The sequence below is a fragment of the Emys orbicularis genome, chromosome 2, assembly GCF_028017835.1.
Source record: "Emys orbicularis isolate rEmyOrb1 chromosome 2, rEmyOrb1.hap1, whole genome shotgun sequence".
In the NCBI taxonomy this organism is placed as follows: Eukaryota; Metazoa; Chordata; order Testudines; family Emydidae; genus Emys; species Emys orbicularis.
In genome coordinates, this window is record NC_088684.1 from 33,333,842 (window position 1) to 33,354,914 (window position 21,073).

General features: G+C 43.7%; 1 protein-coding gene across 2 annotated transcripts in view; it reads left to right on the forward strand.

Annotated features, from left to right (window-relative positions):
• RSPO2 (R-spondin 2) overlaps window positions 1–7,962 on the forward strand; it is a 155,508-nt gene extending 147,546 nt beyond the window's left edge. For both annotated transcript variants that reach the window (XM_065399679.1, XM_065399680.1), the window contains one exon: window positions 7,853–7,962. In XM_065399679.1, the coding sequence (XP_065255751.1) occupies window positions 7,853–7,962 (110 nt within the window). The remainder of the gene's footprint in view (window positions 1–7,852) is intronic.
• The last annotated feature ends 13,111 nt before the right edge of the window (window positions 7,963–21,073 follow it).

A 21,073-nucleotide genomic window follows, 5' to 3' on the forward strand; every position in this document is an offset into this window, starting at 1 on the left:
CTTTGTTTTTTGGAATGTTGTGGATACCTCTGTGTTTCAAACACCTCTCCCTTCAATTAGGAAGATCACCTCTCCTCTGAAAAGGATTGGATGCATCTCCCTTCGTTCTGAGTCTAGTAACACGTATCCTAAACTAGGCAGATGGGTCCATTCAGAAGGATGTGCAGCGTTTCCAAAGCCCGATGGCTCAGGCGGTGAAACCCCCGAGCAGGGAACTAAGCACGATACGTCTTGCATGGGAGCATGCAGCAGTAACTACAGGACTAGAGACGGTCAGATGGACAACAATAAAATCCTGATGCATAAATGAAAGTGCCAGATTAGGTCTGAAGCTTTGTGGGGCCATTATTCACTAGTATAGGGTCAGCAGCTGCATATTCGTGAACAGGTTTGTGAATATTAGTACCAAGAATGATTTGTCCAGAAATACATGCTGGAAGTGCATTATTCACTGTTTGCTACTGACCTGCTGATTGGTTTGTCATCCAGGAAGGGGGCAGAAGCAGTACACTGAAACCTGAGTGACCAGCCACACACTATGAATAACCAATACTGTATAAATCATGAACAGTTCATAAAGAACACTAAAAATTACTAGCTCAAACAGCTTTGGCTAGTATTTCTAAACAACAAATACATTAATAGAAAAGAAGGATTGATTCATGTATAATTTGGTACTAAACAAAGAAAAGCAAAATTTTAGGGCTGTCAAGCGATCAAAATTAATCGTGATTAATCGCACTGTTAAAAAATAATAGAATACCATTTATTTAAATATTTTGGATGTTTTCTACCTTTTCAGATATATTGATTTCAATTACAACACAGAATACAAGATGTATAGTGCTCACTTTATATTTATTTTTTATTACAAATATTTCCATTGTAAAAAACAAAAGAAATAGTATATTTTAATTCACCTAGTACAAGTACTGCAATGCAATCTCTTTATAATGAAAGTTGAACTTACATATGTAAAATTATGTACAATAACTGCATTCAAAAATAAAACAAATGTAAAACTTTAGAACCTATAAGTCCACTCAGTTCTACTTCAGCCAATCGCTCAGACAAACAAGTTTGGTTACAATTTGCAGGGGATAATACTGCCCACGTCTTGTTTACAATGTCACCTGAAAGTGAGAACAGGCATTCACATGGCACTGTTGTAACCGGCATCGCAAAATATTTATGTACCAGATGCGCTAAAGATTCATATGTCACTTCATGCTTCAACCACCATTCCAGAATATATGTGTCCATGCTGATGGCGGGTTCTAATCAATAACGATCCAAAGCAGAGCGGACCGACGCATGTTCATTTTCATCATCTGAGTCAGATGCCATCAGCAGAAGGTTGATTTTCTTTTTTGGTGGTTCGGGTTCTGTAGTTTCCGCATTGGAGTGTTGCTCTTTTAAGACATCTGAAAGCATTCTCCACACCTCGTCCCTCTCAGATTTTGGAAGGCACTTCAGATTCTTAAATCTTGAGTTGAGTGCTGTATCTATCCTTAGAAATCTCACACTGGTACCTTCTTTGCATTTTGTCAAATCTGCTGTGAAAGTGTTCTTAAAACGAACATGTGCTGGGTCATCATCCAAGACTGCTATAACATGAAATATATGGCAGAATGCATGTAAAATAGAACAGGAGACATACAATTCTCCCCCAAGGAGTTCAGACACAAATTTAATTAACACATTATTTTTTTAATGAGCATCATCAGCATGGAAGCATGTCCTCTGGAATGGTGGCTGAAGCATGAAGAGGCATACGAATGTTTAGCATATCTGGCACGTAAATACCTTGCAATGCCAACTACAAAAGTGCCATGCGAATGCCTGTTCTCACTTTCAGGTGACATTGTAACTAAGAAACAGTCAGCAGTATCTCCTGTAAATGTAAACAAACTTGTTTGTCTTAGCAATTGGCTGAATAAGAAGTAGGATTGAGTGGACTTGTAGGTTCTAAAGTTTTACATTGTTTTGGTTTGGTTTTTTTGAGGTGCAGTTATGCAACAAAAAATCTACATTTGTAAGTTACACTTTCACTATCAAGAGATTGCACTACAGTACTTGTATGAGGTGAATTGAAAAATACTATTTTTTATCATTTTTACAGTGCAAATATTTGTAATAAAAATATAAAGCAAGCACTGTACACTTTGTATTGTGTCATAATAGAAATCAATATATTTGAAAATGTAGAAAAACATACAAAAATATTTAATACATTTCTATTGGTATTTTATTGTTTAACAGTGCGATTAATTTTTTAAATCACAGTTAATGTTTATGTTTAATTGCAGTTAATGGGGGGAGGGATAGCTCAGTGGTTTGAGCATTGGCCTGCTAAACCCAGGGTTGTGAGTTCAATCCTTGAGGGGGCCACTTAGGGATCTGGGACAAAATCAGTACTTAGTCCTGTTAGTGAAGGTAGGGGGCTGGACATGACATGACTTGACTTGACTTGATAACCTTTCAAGGTCCCTTCCAGTTCTATGAGATAGGTATATCTCCATATATTATTTTTTATTATTATTTTATTATAATTAATCGGGTGAGTTAACTGATTAATCAACAGCCCTACTAAATGCATAACTAATATTAATCATAACAAAGTTTGACCAGCTGTACAAAAGGTCACTGGCTGGCTTCTCAGGTAATACTTTTTCAAAATTACCTGTGCAAAAAATGGCATTTATGTAGAGTGATGCAAACTATACAGAACAATATTTTTCATATAGGTATGTTTTGTAAAACCTGCTTTGCCGTGAACAACAATACAGAGAATCTAGCTCAGTTTCAAAGTTTCCTAGGCTCTATGCACCAGCCTCTATAAACCACCAAAAGAATTTCCAAAAGTTCTGTTCAGAGCTTTGTTAGAAAGTCCCTGTAACAAGTTTTGAAAACTCAATGCTTCATAGGTGAGGATAAATCAGGATTAAGTGGCTACTGGGGAAAATGTTACAATACCAATTGCAATCTTACAATACCAATCCATTTTTGAAAAGTGTTTAATTACCATGCAAAGAAAAATATCTTAAAAATGTGTGTACACACACACATACACACTCTCACTGAACAGTCTGGGTGATCCTGTCTTTGCTTTGTTCGGTTTAATTTGTTGTTCACTCTAATCCCATTGGTGTAATGCATCACAGACGTTCAAGGAGAATTTGACCACAGTAATAAAATAATTATTGAAGATTAGTCTTGATAAGGAGGCAGCTATCTTGGAAAGTAGAAACAATGGCTATGGCTATATGCCAAATGACAGGCACGGGTGTTATTACTAGAAATAGTAAATTGCCACTTAAAGAGCAGAGCTGGCCATAGATCCCAGGCTGCTGTGCCAAACTACTTGCGTGCTTGAATTCTCTCTGAGAAAGATGGTTTTGTAAACAGTGTGGATTAGATTTAATATCTGAGCTATTGTCACGTTCAGTCTCATGCAGTGACACCATAAACTAAGATGGATAGTGGTGCCTTGGAGCCAAGTTGGGAGAAAAGACTTAGGGCCACATTGCAGCATTTAGACACTAGCTGGATTACAGAGTGGTATGGGGCCATGCTACCACATAGGGAATGTTGAGGGGGATTGTACCAGGCTCCCCACGCTGAGAAGGATGCAGGCTTCCCTTTAGGGAAGCTGAACCATTCTTTAGAGAGGTGCAGCTTGTTCCCGCCACTCTGAAGTGCGGGGCTGAGTAAGGGTTGTGTGGAGGGGTTACAACTCACCGGCGCGACACCTCCTGCTGGCTGTCTCGAGAATTAGCTCTTTCTAGCCCAGAGCGCCCTCTGCAGGCCAGTGTCTCACCTGCCGCTGGCCCTGTGTCCCTCCCAGACCCCCGTGCCCTTTGCCCAGGGGTTCTGCCCACCACAGTACCCCCTTGCTCTGGGTCTCCCCTCCCTGGGGAGCCCCCAATCCTCTAAACCCACCTTGCCTCAATGACTATTGTCAGTCATCATCTAGCCTCCACCCCCTGGGGCAGTCTGTAAACCACTCATCATCAGCAAGGGGGTTAAGACCTGCTGCCTTTGCCTATCTCTGGGCTGCCCCTCTGCAGCCCCAGTACCTATTTGTAGGCCTTTAACTAGGCCTGCAGCCTGGGGTTTTGCTAGGCTGGAACTCCCCAGCTCCCTCTGCCCTTCCCCAGCACTGCTCCACCTCAGGTACCCTGCTCAGCTCCTGGGCAGCCAGGTCCATCTCTCTCAAAAAGCTAGAGAGAGAATGTCTGTTTCAGTCTATGGCCCTCAGCCCTCTTATAGGGCCAGCTGTGGCCGGATTGGGGCGTGGCCCCACCTGTTGCTGCTTCCCCCAATCAGCCTAGCTTTTCTCCACCACAGCTCTCTCCAGGGCTGCTTTAACCCCCTCAGGAAGGAGTGGGGTGACCATCCCACTACAGGTTAGGACAACAATGCTCCTCCTCCTCCTCACCCCCCTTTGGGTGTGTGTGGGGACGGACTAAAGGTCCATGTGGTTTCAGGAGTTCAGAGACTCCTCTTGCCCTCTCTCCTATGTAGCCTCATGAGGGTCTGCCACAATCCAGCCTTTAGCCATTTCTCTCTGTGTAGTGTGCTGGGCAATCTGTATGTAATGGTTCCTGGGTAAAATCATCTAACACTCACTTCAGCAGGCCTCAGGCCCTGGAGCCAGTTTTATTCCACTCTGATGGAAGGGGCTTGGATTCAAAGGGGGCTCCAGCAGCCCAGGTCCTTGCTCAGCAGCACACAATAGACAGGAGCAGGACATGGGTGGGGCTGTGTGAGGATTGGTGCCAGAGTTTATTCACTGCTGTTTCACATCCTCCCTCTGCACCAGGGTTACCTCACCCACACAGCTGAAGAAACAGCTGCAGTGCAGTGGCAGGGCCTCTCCCTAGCTATGCTGGGGAAAATGCCTTTTCCTCTTTCCTCCTACATGTCTCCCTGGTGCCCGCAAGCTAACTGGTTGGCTGAGATTTGACATTTTGTGCTTGTGTGCAGACCTAATTCCTCTACCATACATACAAAACCATAACACCCTGCAATAGAACAGTCTGTAGCAAAATGTAAGGAAGTTCCTTCTCTTCTTCTTAGCATACCTTTGCTGACAAAGTAAACACCCTAAGATAAGTCTGAATTTAATGAAATTTTGCATGCACGGAGGCATTGGCACCACACTTTCTTTGAACTCTGTAGCCTTCACATTCAGTACTTTTTTCACTAGTCTCCAAGAGTCTGTTACATTCTGGGGATAAAGCGGGCTAGCCAATAGAATGCCTTTTAAATTACCAAGCGCTCTCCATCTGAAATTGTAAATGGACTTTGGGGCTATGCATGTGCAGACAGCACACAGAACTGATGTTTTCCCAAGAGAATGTCTGTCCATTGCACTAGGTCAAAAAGGTAGTGTGTGATGTGAGGAGGGGCATTCCAGAGCTGTAACTCTCTTTCCTTGACTCAACCCCCTCCTTTCCAACCTGCAGGAGTTACTTCAACTCTAGGGCTGTTTCCAAAAGGAAAACAGTGAAACTGTCATTGTTTTTGTCAAGATCACTGTGTTTTTAATAGATTAGCTGAATCCCATCAAAATACTTGAAATGGTCTTTGTCGCTGCTCTGTACAATGATATAGAATCACTGAAGTCTGTTATATTTCATTGCTTCTTCACCATGGGGTATCATATTCACAGAGCACGCTAACAATGTGATTTGTAAGGGGAAACTGTGGTAGAATGCTGAAACAAGTGGATACAGAGTAGTCTTTTCTCTGTCATTTTAGCAGTGAGTTTCAGAGTTCACAGTGAAAAAGTTTTACTGAATTAACACTCCACGCAGCATTCCGTTTACTTCTTTGGAGGGGAAGATAAAGAAAACAAGATGTGATGGTGAGCACATATTATACTGAGTGGTGTATGCACTTGTCCCAGTAAAGTGATAAAAGAGTCAGGTACTGATCAGCTTCAGTGGAAAAACTCCACGAATGCACACCCTGCTCTTCTGACTAGCAGCTTTATCACCCCTTTCAAAATTGCTTCTCTCCATTTGCCAGTTAATAAATGAACTGCTCCAAGATTCAGGCTTAAAAACTATTTTGAACATGTAAAGTATGAGGAAAAAATACAATATGCAACTGTTTAAACATCACTATTTTGATCCCTGGATCAAAGCAATATAATTGCATGAGAAAATTTTGATATGATATAGAAATTTTTATAATTGAAACCATCTTTGTTTTAATGCAATTTAGTATCAACTTTTTCATCTTTCTGACCTCATTAGATGTGCCTGGTCATTAGATACAGTGTTACTAATTTGTTTTAATTTAAAGGCTGCTCCGGTTAATGATTGGTTGGACTAAGGTTTTACTGTGTAAGATTAACTAGATTTAAGGATGGCAAAATGCCATCGTAGCATTAATGCCAGACTTTAATGAGAAGCAGAAGTAAACTCCTAGGACTCTGATAATTTTAATGTGGGACCACAGTTGTGCTCTCATTATCTTAATGCCCTGTTATATTTTGAACATAAAAATAAGTATTCTTCTCCCCATCAACTCCTAGTGATGATTACACTGAATGGTATAATGCTCAAGAATAGATATAGTCTTAAAATCATATATATATTAGATATATAACCCTAAATGCTGTTTCCTTTTGAACCATATCCTTTATCTAAACTCTTATAATCAAATGGAGAAAATGTTTCATACCTTCTCATTGTGTCTGCCTTTATTTTACAAACCACATGAAAGCAAGACAAGATCATACTGACAAACTTCTCTACTGCTAAAGAATACTCTCTCTCTCTCTCCTTATATTTTACTATTTTTTATATTATAGGACACACTGATTTTTCTCCACTCTCATCCTCTTAAGTGAATTTAGTACTCCTGAAAGGTGCTGGGTTCGCAGATCTATAGACTGAAATCCTCTGTTTTTCCACTGATCATATACAGCAGTATAAATTTATCCTATACTCCTCACACAGCATATCTCAATAGGACCTGGAGGCTTCCATCTAAAGCCCTATTCCTTCGTACCTAAAAGCGCATTAAACACATGTATAAGGCCCTGATTGAAGAAAGCATCCTTATTCAGGACTGCACTTAAGCACCTGCTTAAGAGTTGGGTTATTCATGAACCACACTGAACAATTGCCATTCTGGTGACTAACATACTAACACAGTAGCTGTGGGTATGTCTACACTGCAAAAACAAAGTCACAGCAGTGATTCTCAGAGCCCGGGTCAACTGACTTGGGCTTACAGAGGGTCCTGTGGCACCTTTAAGACTAACAGAAGTATTGGAGCATAAGCTTTCGTGGGTGAATGCCCACTTCATCAGACGCAAGTAATGGAAATTTCCAGAGACAGGTATAAATCGTACTGATTTATACCTGCCTCTGGAAATTTCCATTACTTGCGTCTGATGAAGTGGGCATTCACCCACGAAAGCTACTTAAACATTTTAAAAACCTTATTTACTTTACATACAACAATAGTTTAGTTATATATTGTAGTCTTATAGAAAGAGACCTTCTAAAAATGTTAAAATGTATGACTGGCACGCAAAACCTTAAATTAGAGTGAATAAATGAAGACTCGGCACACCACTTCTGAAAGGTTGCCGACCCCTGGTCTATACTGACATTTTTAGCCCCAAGTTAGTTGACCTTGGCTCTGAAATATGCTGCCACAGGGCTTTCTTTCTTTTCTTCAGTGTAGATGTACCCTGTGTTAGCATTGCCACACAGTACATATTTTCCCAGCAGCTTCTGGAAGAATTTTTGCATTCTCTCAAAAACACAACATAACCCTTTACCTAACGATTGTTTGTTCTGTTTTTGTGCTTTTTTTTTCCAATTAGGAAGGAGGACAGCAAAAACAAAGGACAAGAGAAAGAAGAAAAAGAATTTAATGGAAAGGGCTCAGAAGCAGCACCACATCTTCCTAGCTACAGACAGAGCTAGCCAGTAAAGACTTTTTTGTTTGTTATATATATATATTTTTTTTTTGCAAAGTGCACAAAAGCTGCTATATGCTCCTGCATATGGATGCACTGCAATTCAGCTGCTTTGACAGTATTGGCTGCAAATAACTTGTGAAAAATGTCCACAAGTTTGTTTGTGTTATTTATACTTTTTATTTTTTGAACCTGAAGACTCCAAGGGCCGGAGCGCACTGAGTTGAATCAGTGGAAGTGGTGCCGAAGTGTGTCAAAGACTTTGCATTCAGTGCCTGGGAAATGGAAATGGCCAATGTGTTGACATAAAAGTGCAACAGGAAAGAAGGCTGCAAATCACCATTAAATAATGGACTTGTGCATATTTATATAAAAGAGGAGGTCTGGGTGGTGTAGGTACTTTTGCATTTATGGCCTTTGTTTCTCATATTTGTACATTTCAAGAGTAAATGTATATGAATATCTGCTTAGTGTTAATGTGCATTATTCTCTGCACCATTCTCTGCACCCACTGTATTGAAACAGTTGTATAATAAAACTGCTTTAAGAAGATATACCACAGGAGTTCCTGCTTAGTGTTCTAGGAGCACAATAGTCCTCATGTGTACATATTATGCTGTCTGTGTATAAATAAACTTATTTACTGTACATTTGTGCTTTCATTCTTATGTGTAACAAGTTATGTATGTTTAAAGTTATGTCACTTTGGTTCCAGTAATTCCTAAACATAGTCCAGTAAACACTTTTTACTATGTTTTGAATGTTTTTACAGTTTATCATTAATTTTAAGGAAGCCGGATTTGTTTCTCATTTGTTAAGGCACTTTCACATAGCTAAACTAGCTTGTATTGGCCTCAGAACACAGTGTCAGGTTTGGAATATACATGCCTAATTCTTTCAGTAAAACTCAAGTCTCTTCAGTTACAATGTAACCTTCCCTTGGGCCTCAGCTGAAATGTTGGTGTTGCTTCTCACAGAAAGAAATCTGACATCTAAGGCCTTGTCTACACTGGGGGAGGAGGGGGATCGATCTAAGTTACGCAACTTCAGCTACATGAATAACGTTGCTGAAGTCGATGTACTTAGATCGACTTACCTCACCGCGGTGAGTCGACTGCTGCCGCTCCCCCATCGACTCTGCCTGTGCCTCTCGCCAAGCTGGAGTACAGGAGTCGACGGGAGAGTGCTCAGGGATCGATTTATCGTGACTAGACTAGACGCGATACATTGTTCCCCGCTGGATCAACCGCTGCCCACCGATCCGGCCGGTAGTGAAGACATACCCTAAGAGTTAAGATGAATTATGGTGGTGACGGATGTTCAGGGAAACAAGATTGTGAATGGGGAATTATATGAACAACTCTCATTATCCATCACAGGAGTTGTATGCATAGCTCCCTTCATATTGTGAACAGTACTTTATCCCCATCAGTCCTAACAATGATTACTTCAAAATCCTAGCCTTACTGTTTAGCGAAAGAGGCCTTTACCATGGAGATTAGAAAAGAAATTGCCATCAAACATTATAAATTAGATAATTTGTAGGTGAAGGGGATTCATTTCCTGGCACTGGCACTCAGTTCAGGAATTTGTAGCAAGTTTCAACCTTGCAGTGCATCTGGATCTGTTTATTTATTGCATTTCCCCATTTAGGGAAAGAGAAATCACAAAGGGTATATTTCAGTAGTCTTGCATTATCGGGCCAGCATTCCAAGTGAAGGCTTTTGAAGGTCTGCCTTGGAAAAGTCTGCACTAAAATTGCTGCCTGCCTTCACTTGTGGATGTTACTCTGGCTCTAGAACTAAGATTGTATGTGCATCATGACCTTAAGAACTAGAGAAAATATAAAGCAAAGAAAAAAGGCTTTGGCACCTATCTCTTTAGAAAATAAAACTTAGTGTTAGTTTTAGGTTTACTGATTCTACTCTTCACAAATAAACTATGAAAGAAAAGTATAAACAAACACAGATATTGTATCCATGCTTAGCTATCTAGGAGTATTTTTACTACAAGAAATATACAGTATTAAGCCATATATGAATGTTGTATGAAACTTCTTATGGATTTTCACTTAATCCTGAAGTTCTCAACTCTTTTCATTCTAGAGTATGTTCCTATTTAAATTGAACAAGTTACATATAGTACCTTATTGTTGAGACTAATAAAATTTTTCTATTCCTGGGATGTTGTTTTGGGCATTAAATAGCTGACTTAAAAAATGTAGATGCCTATTTTGATTGTTGGTTATCAAGTTTGATTATAGATGCAGTGACCACCTGAGCAGAATTCCACTGGCAGAGATTACAAATATTTTATTAGCCATGTCATGAAATTTATTCTACAAAATACAATAAAACTTTATAGTCAACCTCTGAGTAAAATATGTTGGTCCTTTTTTAATTAAAAGAATGAATTTCCTATTAATGGAATCCAGAAAAAATATTCAAAGAAGGTTTGTGAGTAGAAATGTGTTTGTCAACGGAAGCTGAATAATTAAGAGATTTTTAAACCAAATAATATTTTGTCAGTTATTTACATAGTATTATAAATGGGCCTGGCACCTTAAAACAGGTTCTGATGCTAAACATAAGCTAAAGAACGATCTTTCCCAGGGATCTTATACTCAAAATGCACCTGTAGAGTGCAGATAACACATAGAATAATGTCCCAGATTCAGGACAGCATTTAAGCATGGGCTTAAGTACATCCCTTTTCAGGACTCATTAGCTTCAACGGGACTTAAGCACATGTTTAACTTTAATCACACAATTGAGTGCTGTCCTGAATAGGGATGCTTTCTTGAATTGGGTCTGTCACACTGTCTTCAATGGCTCACTACTCTCAGAAACAGGGCAGAGATCCCAAACTGGTGGTTCTATAATTAGATTTCACCAAGCCAGTAACAAACGTGAATTCCTGGGTCACTATAACAGTCTTACCATGGAGTCACAGCCAGTCCCCTTAGACTCTCCAGTCTATCTTGCCACCCTGACAAACTGGACTTAGTGATAAATGGTCACTTCCACCAAAAATCACAGCACATTCAGGTTGCTTCCAGTCCCAAGAGACCAGTCATTTACCCCCAGATCAATTGGTGCCCAATTTGGTCTTACACCAAAGACAGCACCTGTAGCCAATCCTGTAACAAACTATTTAAAGGTTCATTAACTAGGGCAAAGAAATTAGAGTTATTTACAGGTTAAAGCAAGCTAACATATATACACATGAGTTACCATCTAAATCCTCAGAGTGACAGAGTTATAGTGATCTGTCCATTTAAAGTGTCTTTCAGAGCAAACTCAGGAATCAGCCCCTGGGGATCTCTGGCTCAGAGTCTCTGGCCTTTCAGAGTTCAAACAGCCAAAAAGATGGAAGCTTTGCCTGGGGCTTTGATTTATTTCTTTCATTCAGCTTCCAAGCCAAAGGACAAGCTTCCTTGCACATAGCATTGCCCAGGTGTGATAATAAGGCCATTAACCAATCTTTTGTATTGCGCTGATCCTTGATGACCCTTTTGATTTTGATAGTCCTTTTGGATGGGCGGTGGGGACAATTCCTGTGCTTAGGTTCACAAGTTCAGAGCAAACATTTTCACAGTTATAAAGCAAAACTTACATATTTTCTTATTGTATGGAATACAGACATTGCAAGTGAGATTAAGGCATACAGCAATTTACAAGCATTTCATAGAGTATAAACACTAAATACATTCTTATAAGACTAATATCTATTTTGAGCAAACTAACATACAGATGAACTGGCCTGGTCTCCAGCTATAAGTTTGTTAGTCCTTAGCTTACGCTTGCAGCCAGGGCAAAAACTGGCATCTGGCCTTCCATGGTCACAGGGCCCAGTGTGAAGAAAGTGGCCAGATGTTCAACTATAGAAGAGGAGGCCTTGGGATGGTTGATCTTAGGAAGCACTCTTTGTCCTTCCTGGTCCTATGGTGAGTCTTCTCTGCGCCAGGCCAGGCCCCAGTACAGATTGGAGCTGCCTAAGGTTGCAAGACTTCAGAACAGCCTACAGTTAGATAAACATTTTTTAAAAGTTAACCTGAAGCCTTTCTCTGACCTCAGCTGTTGCACTTAATTCTGATCACAATAGGACTGATTCAAAACCCACTGAAGTCAATAGGATTCTTTCCAGGGGCTTCAGCAGGCTTTGGATCACGCCCACTGTGTACTTGTCTCTTCCACTACCTGGGGGAAGCACCAATATCTATGGCTTCTCTTGGCCAACACCCGTCGGGCCTTCTCCAGAGCTCCACAGTCCCAACTAGCAGATGGTAAGAGAGCACTCACCTGGTGAGACAGAGTCCATCTCAAAGCACCAAGGAAGAGAAGAGTGAGGGGGGATTTGATAGCAGCCTTCAACTACCTGAAGGGGGGTTCCAAAGAGAATGGAACTCGGCTGTTCTCAGTGGTGGCAGATGACAGGACAAGAAGCAGTGGTCTCAAGTTGCAGTGGGGGAGGTCTAGGTTGGATATTAGGAAACACTATTTCACTAGGAGGGTGGTGAAGCACTGGAATGGGTTAGCTAGGGAGGTGGTGGAATCTCCATCCTTAGAGGGTTTTAAGGCCCAGCTTGACAAAGCCCTGGCTGGGATGATTTAGTTGGTGTTGGTCCTGCTTTGAGCAGGGAGTTGGACTAGATGACCTCCTGAGGTCTCTTCCAACCCTAATCTTCTATGATTCTTTGATTCTATGAAACCATGCAGCCCTCTTCCCTGCTGTGTCTGTCTGGATAGTTCACTTTTACTTGGTGTTTACTCTGACTGAGATTCTTTTCATTTTCCTGCTGAGAAACTGACTAAAAAGCTGGTCAGGTGCACTATTGATGTAAGCAGGGTTTGAATGAGCTCTCCCCTGACATCTAGTGATGAGCTGGGGGGAAAGACTTCAGGAGCAGACTGTGCATGCATACAGTCAGTGCCTACTCTGCCTAGGTGCATGGCAGCTGGAGCTGCTTTGCCAAAATGGTCACTTTTTGGCTAGTTTTGGGTTACAAATCGCTCTAGTGTTTGAATGCAGGGGTAACGGGATGCTGTTATCCTTATTGCAGGAATAAAGGGCCGCAGAATTGTGCTTACCATGCCCTGATTGAGCAGGGTCACCCTGAACCTCACTTGCTAATCAGGGGGTAAGGATGCCAAATCACAGTGAAGGGGGGTGTGTGTGTGTGTGAGTGAGTGAGAGTCCTGGAACTAACTGCACTACTGAGCAGGTCTAAGGGCTAAGTTAGACCTTGGGTGGGGACAGTGTTGCAGTGAAAGAAATTGCATTGGCAATGAGGTTCTCCACTATCTGTTGAAATCACTGAAAGCTGGGTCAGGTGGTGGAACCTTAAAATGTGACGTGACAGAGGCGACAGCAGCAGTAGCAGAGAGACAGTGGCAGCTGTGAGCAAGTTGCAGATGTGGCAGCAGCAGAGGCATTGCTCCGGCCCCCCCACTTAAGGGTGGGAGGTGAATCCTTGTGAACGGGAATACTGGGTCTTTGCTAACCAAGGCCAGCCAACTGTGAGTGGGCTGCAGCAGAGGGAGAGGGGAATGATGTGTTAAGGGACATATTTTGTCAGATTTTCATACCACAAGGTGAGAAACTGAGGCAAAGGACACTGCTCAATGCACTGTGCCGTGGGTGTTTGCCTATAGCAATCACGGTGGTGTTTTCCCAAGTTAATGCTGGGTCCCCTTTTCCTTTTTAATAAAAATTTTCTTTGTTATACACAGACTCAGTGCTCGTGAGTGGAGAAGTATTGCCTCTAAGAGGTTCCTGGGGTGGTGTTAAGCTGTCCCAGATTATTGGGTGAGGGCTTGAGCCAGTTCTGTTTTGTATTGTTAAGGGGGACCCTTAGATATTGAACCTGGCCCTTGTTGCTGCCGACTCCAACTGTCATCAATGTCACCTTTCTGGCTACTTCAAAAAGTCCTTTGGTATTTGTTTGCATCCTCCCTTTATCCATCAGGATCCCAACAAAGTATCCAGAACACTGACGGGTTATCAAGATTTGCCCTATGTTTCTTTGTGCTTGTCTGGATTCCAGGAATGACCCTCTTTGGGGCAGAGACTGAGACCTCCCACACTCAGCCAAGAGGGTGTTTCAGGGAGTATCTGTGAGAGGTTTTGTCTACACTGTAATTTCAAGGTCTTCACACAGATATGAATTGCAAAGATTATTTGGCAGGGGGAGAGGGGGAGAAAGGAGGGGAAAAAAGCCCATCTCTCAGAGGTGAAGATAGAAACAGCCTGTGTTACTCCAGAGGCTAAGCCTGCTTCCTCTACATCTGATCAAAAACAGGCTTTTTTAAGAACTTTTCTAATGAATGGCTTACTTCCCCCTAAGGCAGATTCTACCTTTTTGTTTTGTATGAAGAAAAGTGACACTATCTATTGAATCAAGTGGTTTATCTCCTAAGGGTATGTCTACACTACGAGAGTAGTTCGATTTTACTTAAATCGAATATGTGGAATCGATATTACAAAGTCGAACGTGTGTGTCCACACTAAGGACAGTAATTCGACTTTGTGAGTTCACACTAACGGGGCAAGCGTCGACATTGGAAGCGGTGCACTGTGGGCAGCTATCCCACAGTTCCCGCAGTCCCCGCTGCCCATTGGAATTCTGGGTCGAGCCCCCAATGCCTTCTGGGGAAAAAATGTGTCGAGGGTGGTTTTGGGTAACTGTCGTCATCCAACCGTCACTCCCGCCCTCCCTCCCTGAAAGCGCCGGCGGGAAATCAGTTCGCGCACTTTTCCGGTCAGTGACAGCGCGGACGCCACAGCACTGCGAGCATGGAGCCCACTGCGACCATCGCTGCAGTTATGGCCGTTGTCAACACCTCGCACCTTATCATCCACCTTTCCCAGAGGCAGATGCTGAGAAATCGGGCGAGGAGGCTACGGCAGCGCGGTGAGGACCTGAAGTCTGAGAGTGGCACAGACCTGTCACAAAGCACGGGACCCCACGCCGAGGACATCATGGTGGCAATGGGTCATGTTGATGTTGTGGAATGGCGATTCTGGGCCCGGGAAACAAGCACGGACTGGTGGGACCGCATAGTGCTGCAGGTCTGGGATGAATCACAGTGGCTGCAAAACTTTCGCATGCGGAAGGGGACTTTCCTGGAACTTTGTGAGTTGCTGTCCCCTGCCCTGAAGCGCAAGGACACCCGGATGCGAGCAGCCCTGAGTGTCCAGAAGCGAGTGGCCATAGCCCTCTGGAAGCTTGCAACGCCGGACAGCTACCGGTCAGTCACGAACCACTTTGGCGTGGGCAAATCTACCGTGGAGGTTGTTGTGATGCAAGTAGCCAACGCAATCGTTGAGCTACTGCTCTCAAAGGTAGTAACCCTGGGAAACGTGGAGGTCATCATAGATGGCTTCGCCGCGATGGGATTCCCAAACTGCGGTGGGGCTATAGATGGAACTCACATCCCTATCGTGGGACCGGACCACCAGGCCAGCCAGTACATTAACCGAAAGGGCTACTTTTCAATGGTGCTGCAAGCACTGGTGGACCATAGGGGACGTTTTACAAACATCAACGTTGGATGGCCGGGCAAGGTTCATGACGCTCGTGTTTTCAGGAACTCTGGTCTGTTTAGACGGCTGCAGGAAGGTATTTACTTCCCAGACCACAAAATAACTCTTGGGGATGTGGAGATGCCTATAGTCATCCTCGGGGACCCAGCCTACCCGCTAATGCCCTGGCTCATGAAGCCCTATACAGGCGCCCTGGACACTGAAAAAGAACTCTTCAACTACCGGCTGAGCAAGTGCAGAATGGTGGTGGAGTGTGCTTTTGGACGTCTCAAGGGGAGATGGAGAACCTTACTGACTCGCTGTGATCTCAGCGAAACCAATATCCCCATTGTTATTGCAGCTTGCTGTGTGCTCCACAATCTGTGTGAGAGCAAGGGGGAGACCTTTATGGCGGGGTGGGAGGTTGAGGCAAATAGCCTGGCTGCTGATTACGCCCAGCCAGACAGCCGGGCGATTAGAAGAGCCCAGCGGGACGCGCTGTGCATCCGGGAGGCTTTGAAAGCTAGGTTCCTGAGTGAGCAGGGTAACCTGTGACTATTAAGTTTGTTTACAGAGAAACTGAACCTGCCCCCGTTTCTTTACCCAGTAAATGTTCACTATCCTCTCCAGTTACATACCCCGTTCCCCCCGTTCCCCCCCTTCCAACACACGTTTAAAAATAAAATCACTTGAAATTTGTTAATGAACACCGTTTTCTTTATTACTGTTTTCGCGGGAAAGTGTTGAACCTGGGACGCAGACTGTGGTGGGGAGCGGGTGTAGTGTAGTGATGCAAAGGACGCTTCTAAACTCCAGGAATGACAGGCTCCGCACTGGTGGACTGGTTGTTTCAACGGAGCCTGCCACCCCTCCTGTTCGGGACTCTGTGTGTGGGGGCTATGTGACTTTGTGGCAGGGGGAGGACGGTTACAGATCCCCTGCTGCGTGGCTCTGTGATCCAGGATAAGGACTGCTGCATAAGATCTCTAACCGCCCTCCCCCGCCACAAAGTCACATAGCCCCCCCCCCCCCCCACAGAACATGAAAACCACCGCCCAGACTGACCAGGGTAACTAGTGACTGCAATGTGTGTGTGCCCTGCTGCTGAACCTGCCCCCGCGTCTGTACCCTGGTAAAGGTGACTGTCCTGTCCAATTACCAACCCTCTTCCCCCCCTTCAAACAGACTCTCCTCTAAAAGAACATGATGGAAACAGTAATTAACAGAAACGTATTTTTTATTAGCAACTACACATGAAACTGGGGGATGAAACTGGGACGGGGGCTTGGGTGAGGCGGGAAGGAAAGGACTTATCAAATTTTGGGGAATGAGAGCCTTCTGGTACTTGAGCAGTCTGCAGGGGTGGAGTGAGAGTTTTCACGGACTCTGCCGCCCCTCCTTCTTGGGACTTTGGGTGAGGGGGGTATGGGACTTTGTGGCGGGGGAGGGCGGTTAGAGATAGACTGCAGCGGGGCTCTGTCCTCCGCCTCCGGTCCTGCAGAACATCCACAAGGCGCCGGAGCGTGTCCGTTTGCTCCCTCATTAGTCCAAGCAGCGTTTGAGTCGCCTGCTGGTCTTCCTGCCGCCACCTCTCCTCCCGTTCCATGTGTGATCGGTGCATTTGGGACAAGTTCTCCCTCCACTGGGTCTGCTGGGCTGCCTGGGCTCGGGAGCAGCCCATAAGTTCCAAGAACATGTCCTCCCGTGTCCTCTTCTTCCTACGCCTAATCTGCGCTAGCCTCTGGGAGTGTGATGCCAGGGTAGGTCGGGAGACACTCGCAGCTGTGGGATGGGAAAAAGGGAGTGAATTCCTCAGAAAGATAAATTTTTTTGTGAACAAAGAACATAGTCTTTCTCTGTGAACAAGACCATGCACAGCACCTATCACATGTGCACTCAGGACAAGGTCGAATTTTCGGCCTTCGCATTCAGTGCCTGGGGTCTTGCAGTGCAGATCAGACAAGCGGGACAGGACAGCGGAATTTGGGTAACAGGCTGACATGGTAAGCCGTAGACTTGTGGCTGCTTAAAACTTTAATAATAGCACTGGCCTCCTTTCATGTTCAAAGCAATGCCAGTCCCTGCTGCCAGCAAACCGGCAAGCATGAACTCTGCCCCTGTCCCACCCCCTCGCGGCTGTCCCAGGGAAAGATCCCTGTATGCTGCTCCTCTCCCGCCTCCACCGCGTGGCTGTAAACCGCCGGTTACAGTTCTGTAAAGGAACAGGCAAGCTGTCCCAATACTAACATTCCCCTACCTAATTCAAAGCAGGTCACCATGAGCGACATCACTCTGATGAGGATTTCAGAGACGGAGAAAGAAAGGATGCTTCGGGAAAGCCTGCAAAGACCAGGGCCGTATGCCGCCATGCTCTGCAAGGCAATGATACCCGAGTACTTGATTGTCTCCTGGCGCGGAAACGTTTCCTACCACGGAGGACCCAATAAGGCCACTCTCCCCAGGAACCTGATGCAAAGGCTTTCCAATTACCTCCAGGAGAGCTTCGTGGAGATGTCCCAGGAGGATTTCTGCTCTATCCCCGGACATATAGACCGGATTTTACTGTAGCTGCACTGGCAGGGACTAAACAGTAGCGCGCCTAGGGCAAAACAATCATGCTAAACCGGACATTGTTAGATTTTTTTTCAGTAGTTGCACTGCCAAGGACTGAAACGTGAAGCGCCTAGGGCAAACTAATCATGAAAAACCCATTGTTAATATTGTTAATATTCCTGTTCTGTTAAAAATAAATGTTTACATGTTTAAAACACTTACTGACTGATCCTTCCCCTGATTCTGTGTCCAGGTTAACGCCTGGGGACGGTTGGTAGGGGATCTCTGTAAGGGTGATGAAGAGATCCTGGCTGTCGGGGAAATCAGCGTTGTAAGCGCTGTCGACTGCCTCGTCCTCCTCATCTCCTTCCTCATCTTCACCGTCCGCTAACATCTCCGAGGAACCGGCCGTCGACAATATCCCATCCTCAGAGTCCACGGTCAGTGGTGGGGTAGTGGTGGCGGCCGCACCTAGGATGGAATGCAGTGCCTCGTAGAAACGGGATGTCTGGGGCTGGGATCCGGAGTGTCCGTTTGCCTCTTTGGTCTTCTGGTAGCCTTGTCTCAGCTCCTTGATTTTCACGCAGCACTGCGTTGCATCCCGGCTGTATCCTCTCTCTGCCATGGCTTTAGAGATCTTCTCGTAGATCTTTGCATTCCGTCTTTTGGATCGCAGCTTGGAAAGCACGGACTCATCGCCCCACACAGTGATCAGATCCAAGACTTCCCGATCAGTCCATGCTGGGGCCCTCTTTCTATTCTGAGATTGCATGGCCATCTCTGCTGGAGAGCTCTGCATCGTTGCCAGTGCTGCTGAGCTCGCCACGATGTCCAAACAGGAAATGAGATTCAAACTGCCCAGACAGGAAAAGGAATTCAAATTTTCCCGGGGCTTTTCCTGTGTGGCTGGTCAGAGCATCCGAGCTCGGACTGCTGTCCAGAGCGTCAACAGAGTGGTGCACTGTGGGATAGCTCCCGGAGCTATTACCGTCGATTTCCATCCACACCTAGCCTAATTCGACATGGCCATGTTGAATTTAGCGCTACTCCCCTCGTTGGGGAGGAGTACAGAAGTCGAATTTAAGAGACCTCTATGTCGAACTAAATAGCTTCGTTGTGTGGACGGGTGCAGAGTTAATTCGATGTAACGGTGCTAAATTCGACATAAACTCCTAGTGTAGACCAGGCCTAAGACAGGAGAACAGAAATTTTTTGCTATTTGTTTTGTTTTTGTCTGTTTGGGGGTTTCTTGTTTTGGGCTGGGGGAAGTGGCTACTCACATCTTCACAACAATTTTGTATGTCCCCAGGTCAGCAATCTATTGAAAAGATTGATGGTGTTATTGGAGAAAGAGCTTCAAATATTGTGTCTTATGTTGTTGTTGTTGTTTTTTAAATATCACTGTTGACATGAAGCACTTTTCCCCAGGAGTCCATTCTTTTATGCTTGGTCTTCACTTACTCTTTCCAGAGTAGGGTTGCCTTTCTTTAAGAACTTTTCCCCCAGCATGCCTTTCTGGGAGCAACTCTTTAAATTGGGCAGAGTCAAGCAGCTGCAGCACTAAAGCCACCATTTTGTGACTGGCTGCTATTTGCTTCATCTCTTCTCTTCCTGCAGGTAACTTGTTATTTTTAATTCTTAGTATGTTTTTCCTTCCTTATTCCTAAGGTAACAGGTCCCTATCTCACACTACTTCAGTGCTACCTTTCTGTGCTAGGAATACAACTGTTTAGAAATTATTTTTAAATTATGTTATTCATCCTGTAACGTAACTAAAATTTGTGATATGCAAATGGTAGCTGCATCCTTATCATAAAGGCTACTGTGGGATAAAACGGGACACTTTAAAAACAAGACACAAAAGCAGCCTCTTCCTTTAGTTTCTTCCTCTGGAGCTGTTTTGGAAGGAAAAAGTTTTTAAAAGTGGATTTTCAGCAAAGCTGGTCAAAAATACAGCAACCAAATTTTACAGAATCTTCAAAGTCTTTTCTTGCTGCTTCTGTTGCAGCTTTTTTCCCCAATTCAAAATTTTAGTAAAAATGTTAATGGAAATTTCAAAGTTCAGAAGATTTTTACCAACTCCAATGTTAGGGTTAGTGGTTCAGCTTTCTTTGTTGCCACATAATAAAATAAAATTAGGATTTTAATTAGACAGCATTTGAATGTCTGACTTATTATAACATTTGTTTTTATACATTATATAGTACATGTGTCTTCACTGTGACTCTGAAGAGATTTTGTCATTCAAAATGCTCTTTTTTCTCTCTTTCTTTCTGTTTTTCTATTTCAGAAAACTCTGTATGTGTGTCTGAATTGAATTCCTCTTTCATTTCCACTTGTAAATCCAGAATGACTCCAGCTACTTCATTGGAGTCATTCTGGATTTACACCAGGGTAAAGGAGAGCAGGATTTATCCTCCTGATGTAACCTGCAAACCAATTTCCATGTATTGACTAATTCTTCACTAATGGACCTACACTGTGCCTGTAATTGAATTGTTCATGCTAGCTCTCCCCCCAGGAGTGAAATAACTGACCTGGCAGCTATTAGAGTAATCTGATCCCCATGACACTTGCAGTGTAGACTTACTCTAAGATAAGTGAAGGCCAGTGTTTAAAGAGCAGAGTCACAGAAAATGACTGCACAAATGACATTGTGGGGCTTGTTTGTTTCTCATTCTTTTTATTATGCAAATTGGCTCAATTTACAAGTATTTTTTCTCTTTTTCCAATTGTCAAGCCTGTAAATTTACTTTGAGCTCAAATCAAGTTGGGCTCTTTCTTTCTCCCACACCATCACTTATAATAAAGGTTCTGCGGGACAAATTATGACCTCTGTTACATCTGTGCAACCTCTTAGTTTTCAAGTGTTGGATTCAGTGACACCTCTGCAACCCTCGTGCTTTTGCCTGGGTTAAACAGGTGTAACTGATTAGAACTTAATAAACGAGTTGAACACACCCCCAGAGGATGGATCTGGTGAGTCAGTAGGTGCAATTTTTTTCATAGTCACTTTTCCATATAGAACCATAGGTTTAAGTAAATGAA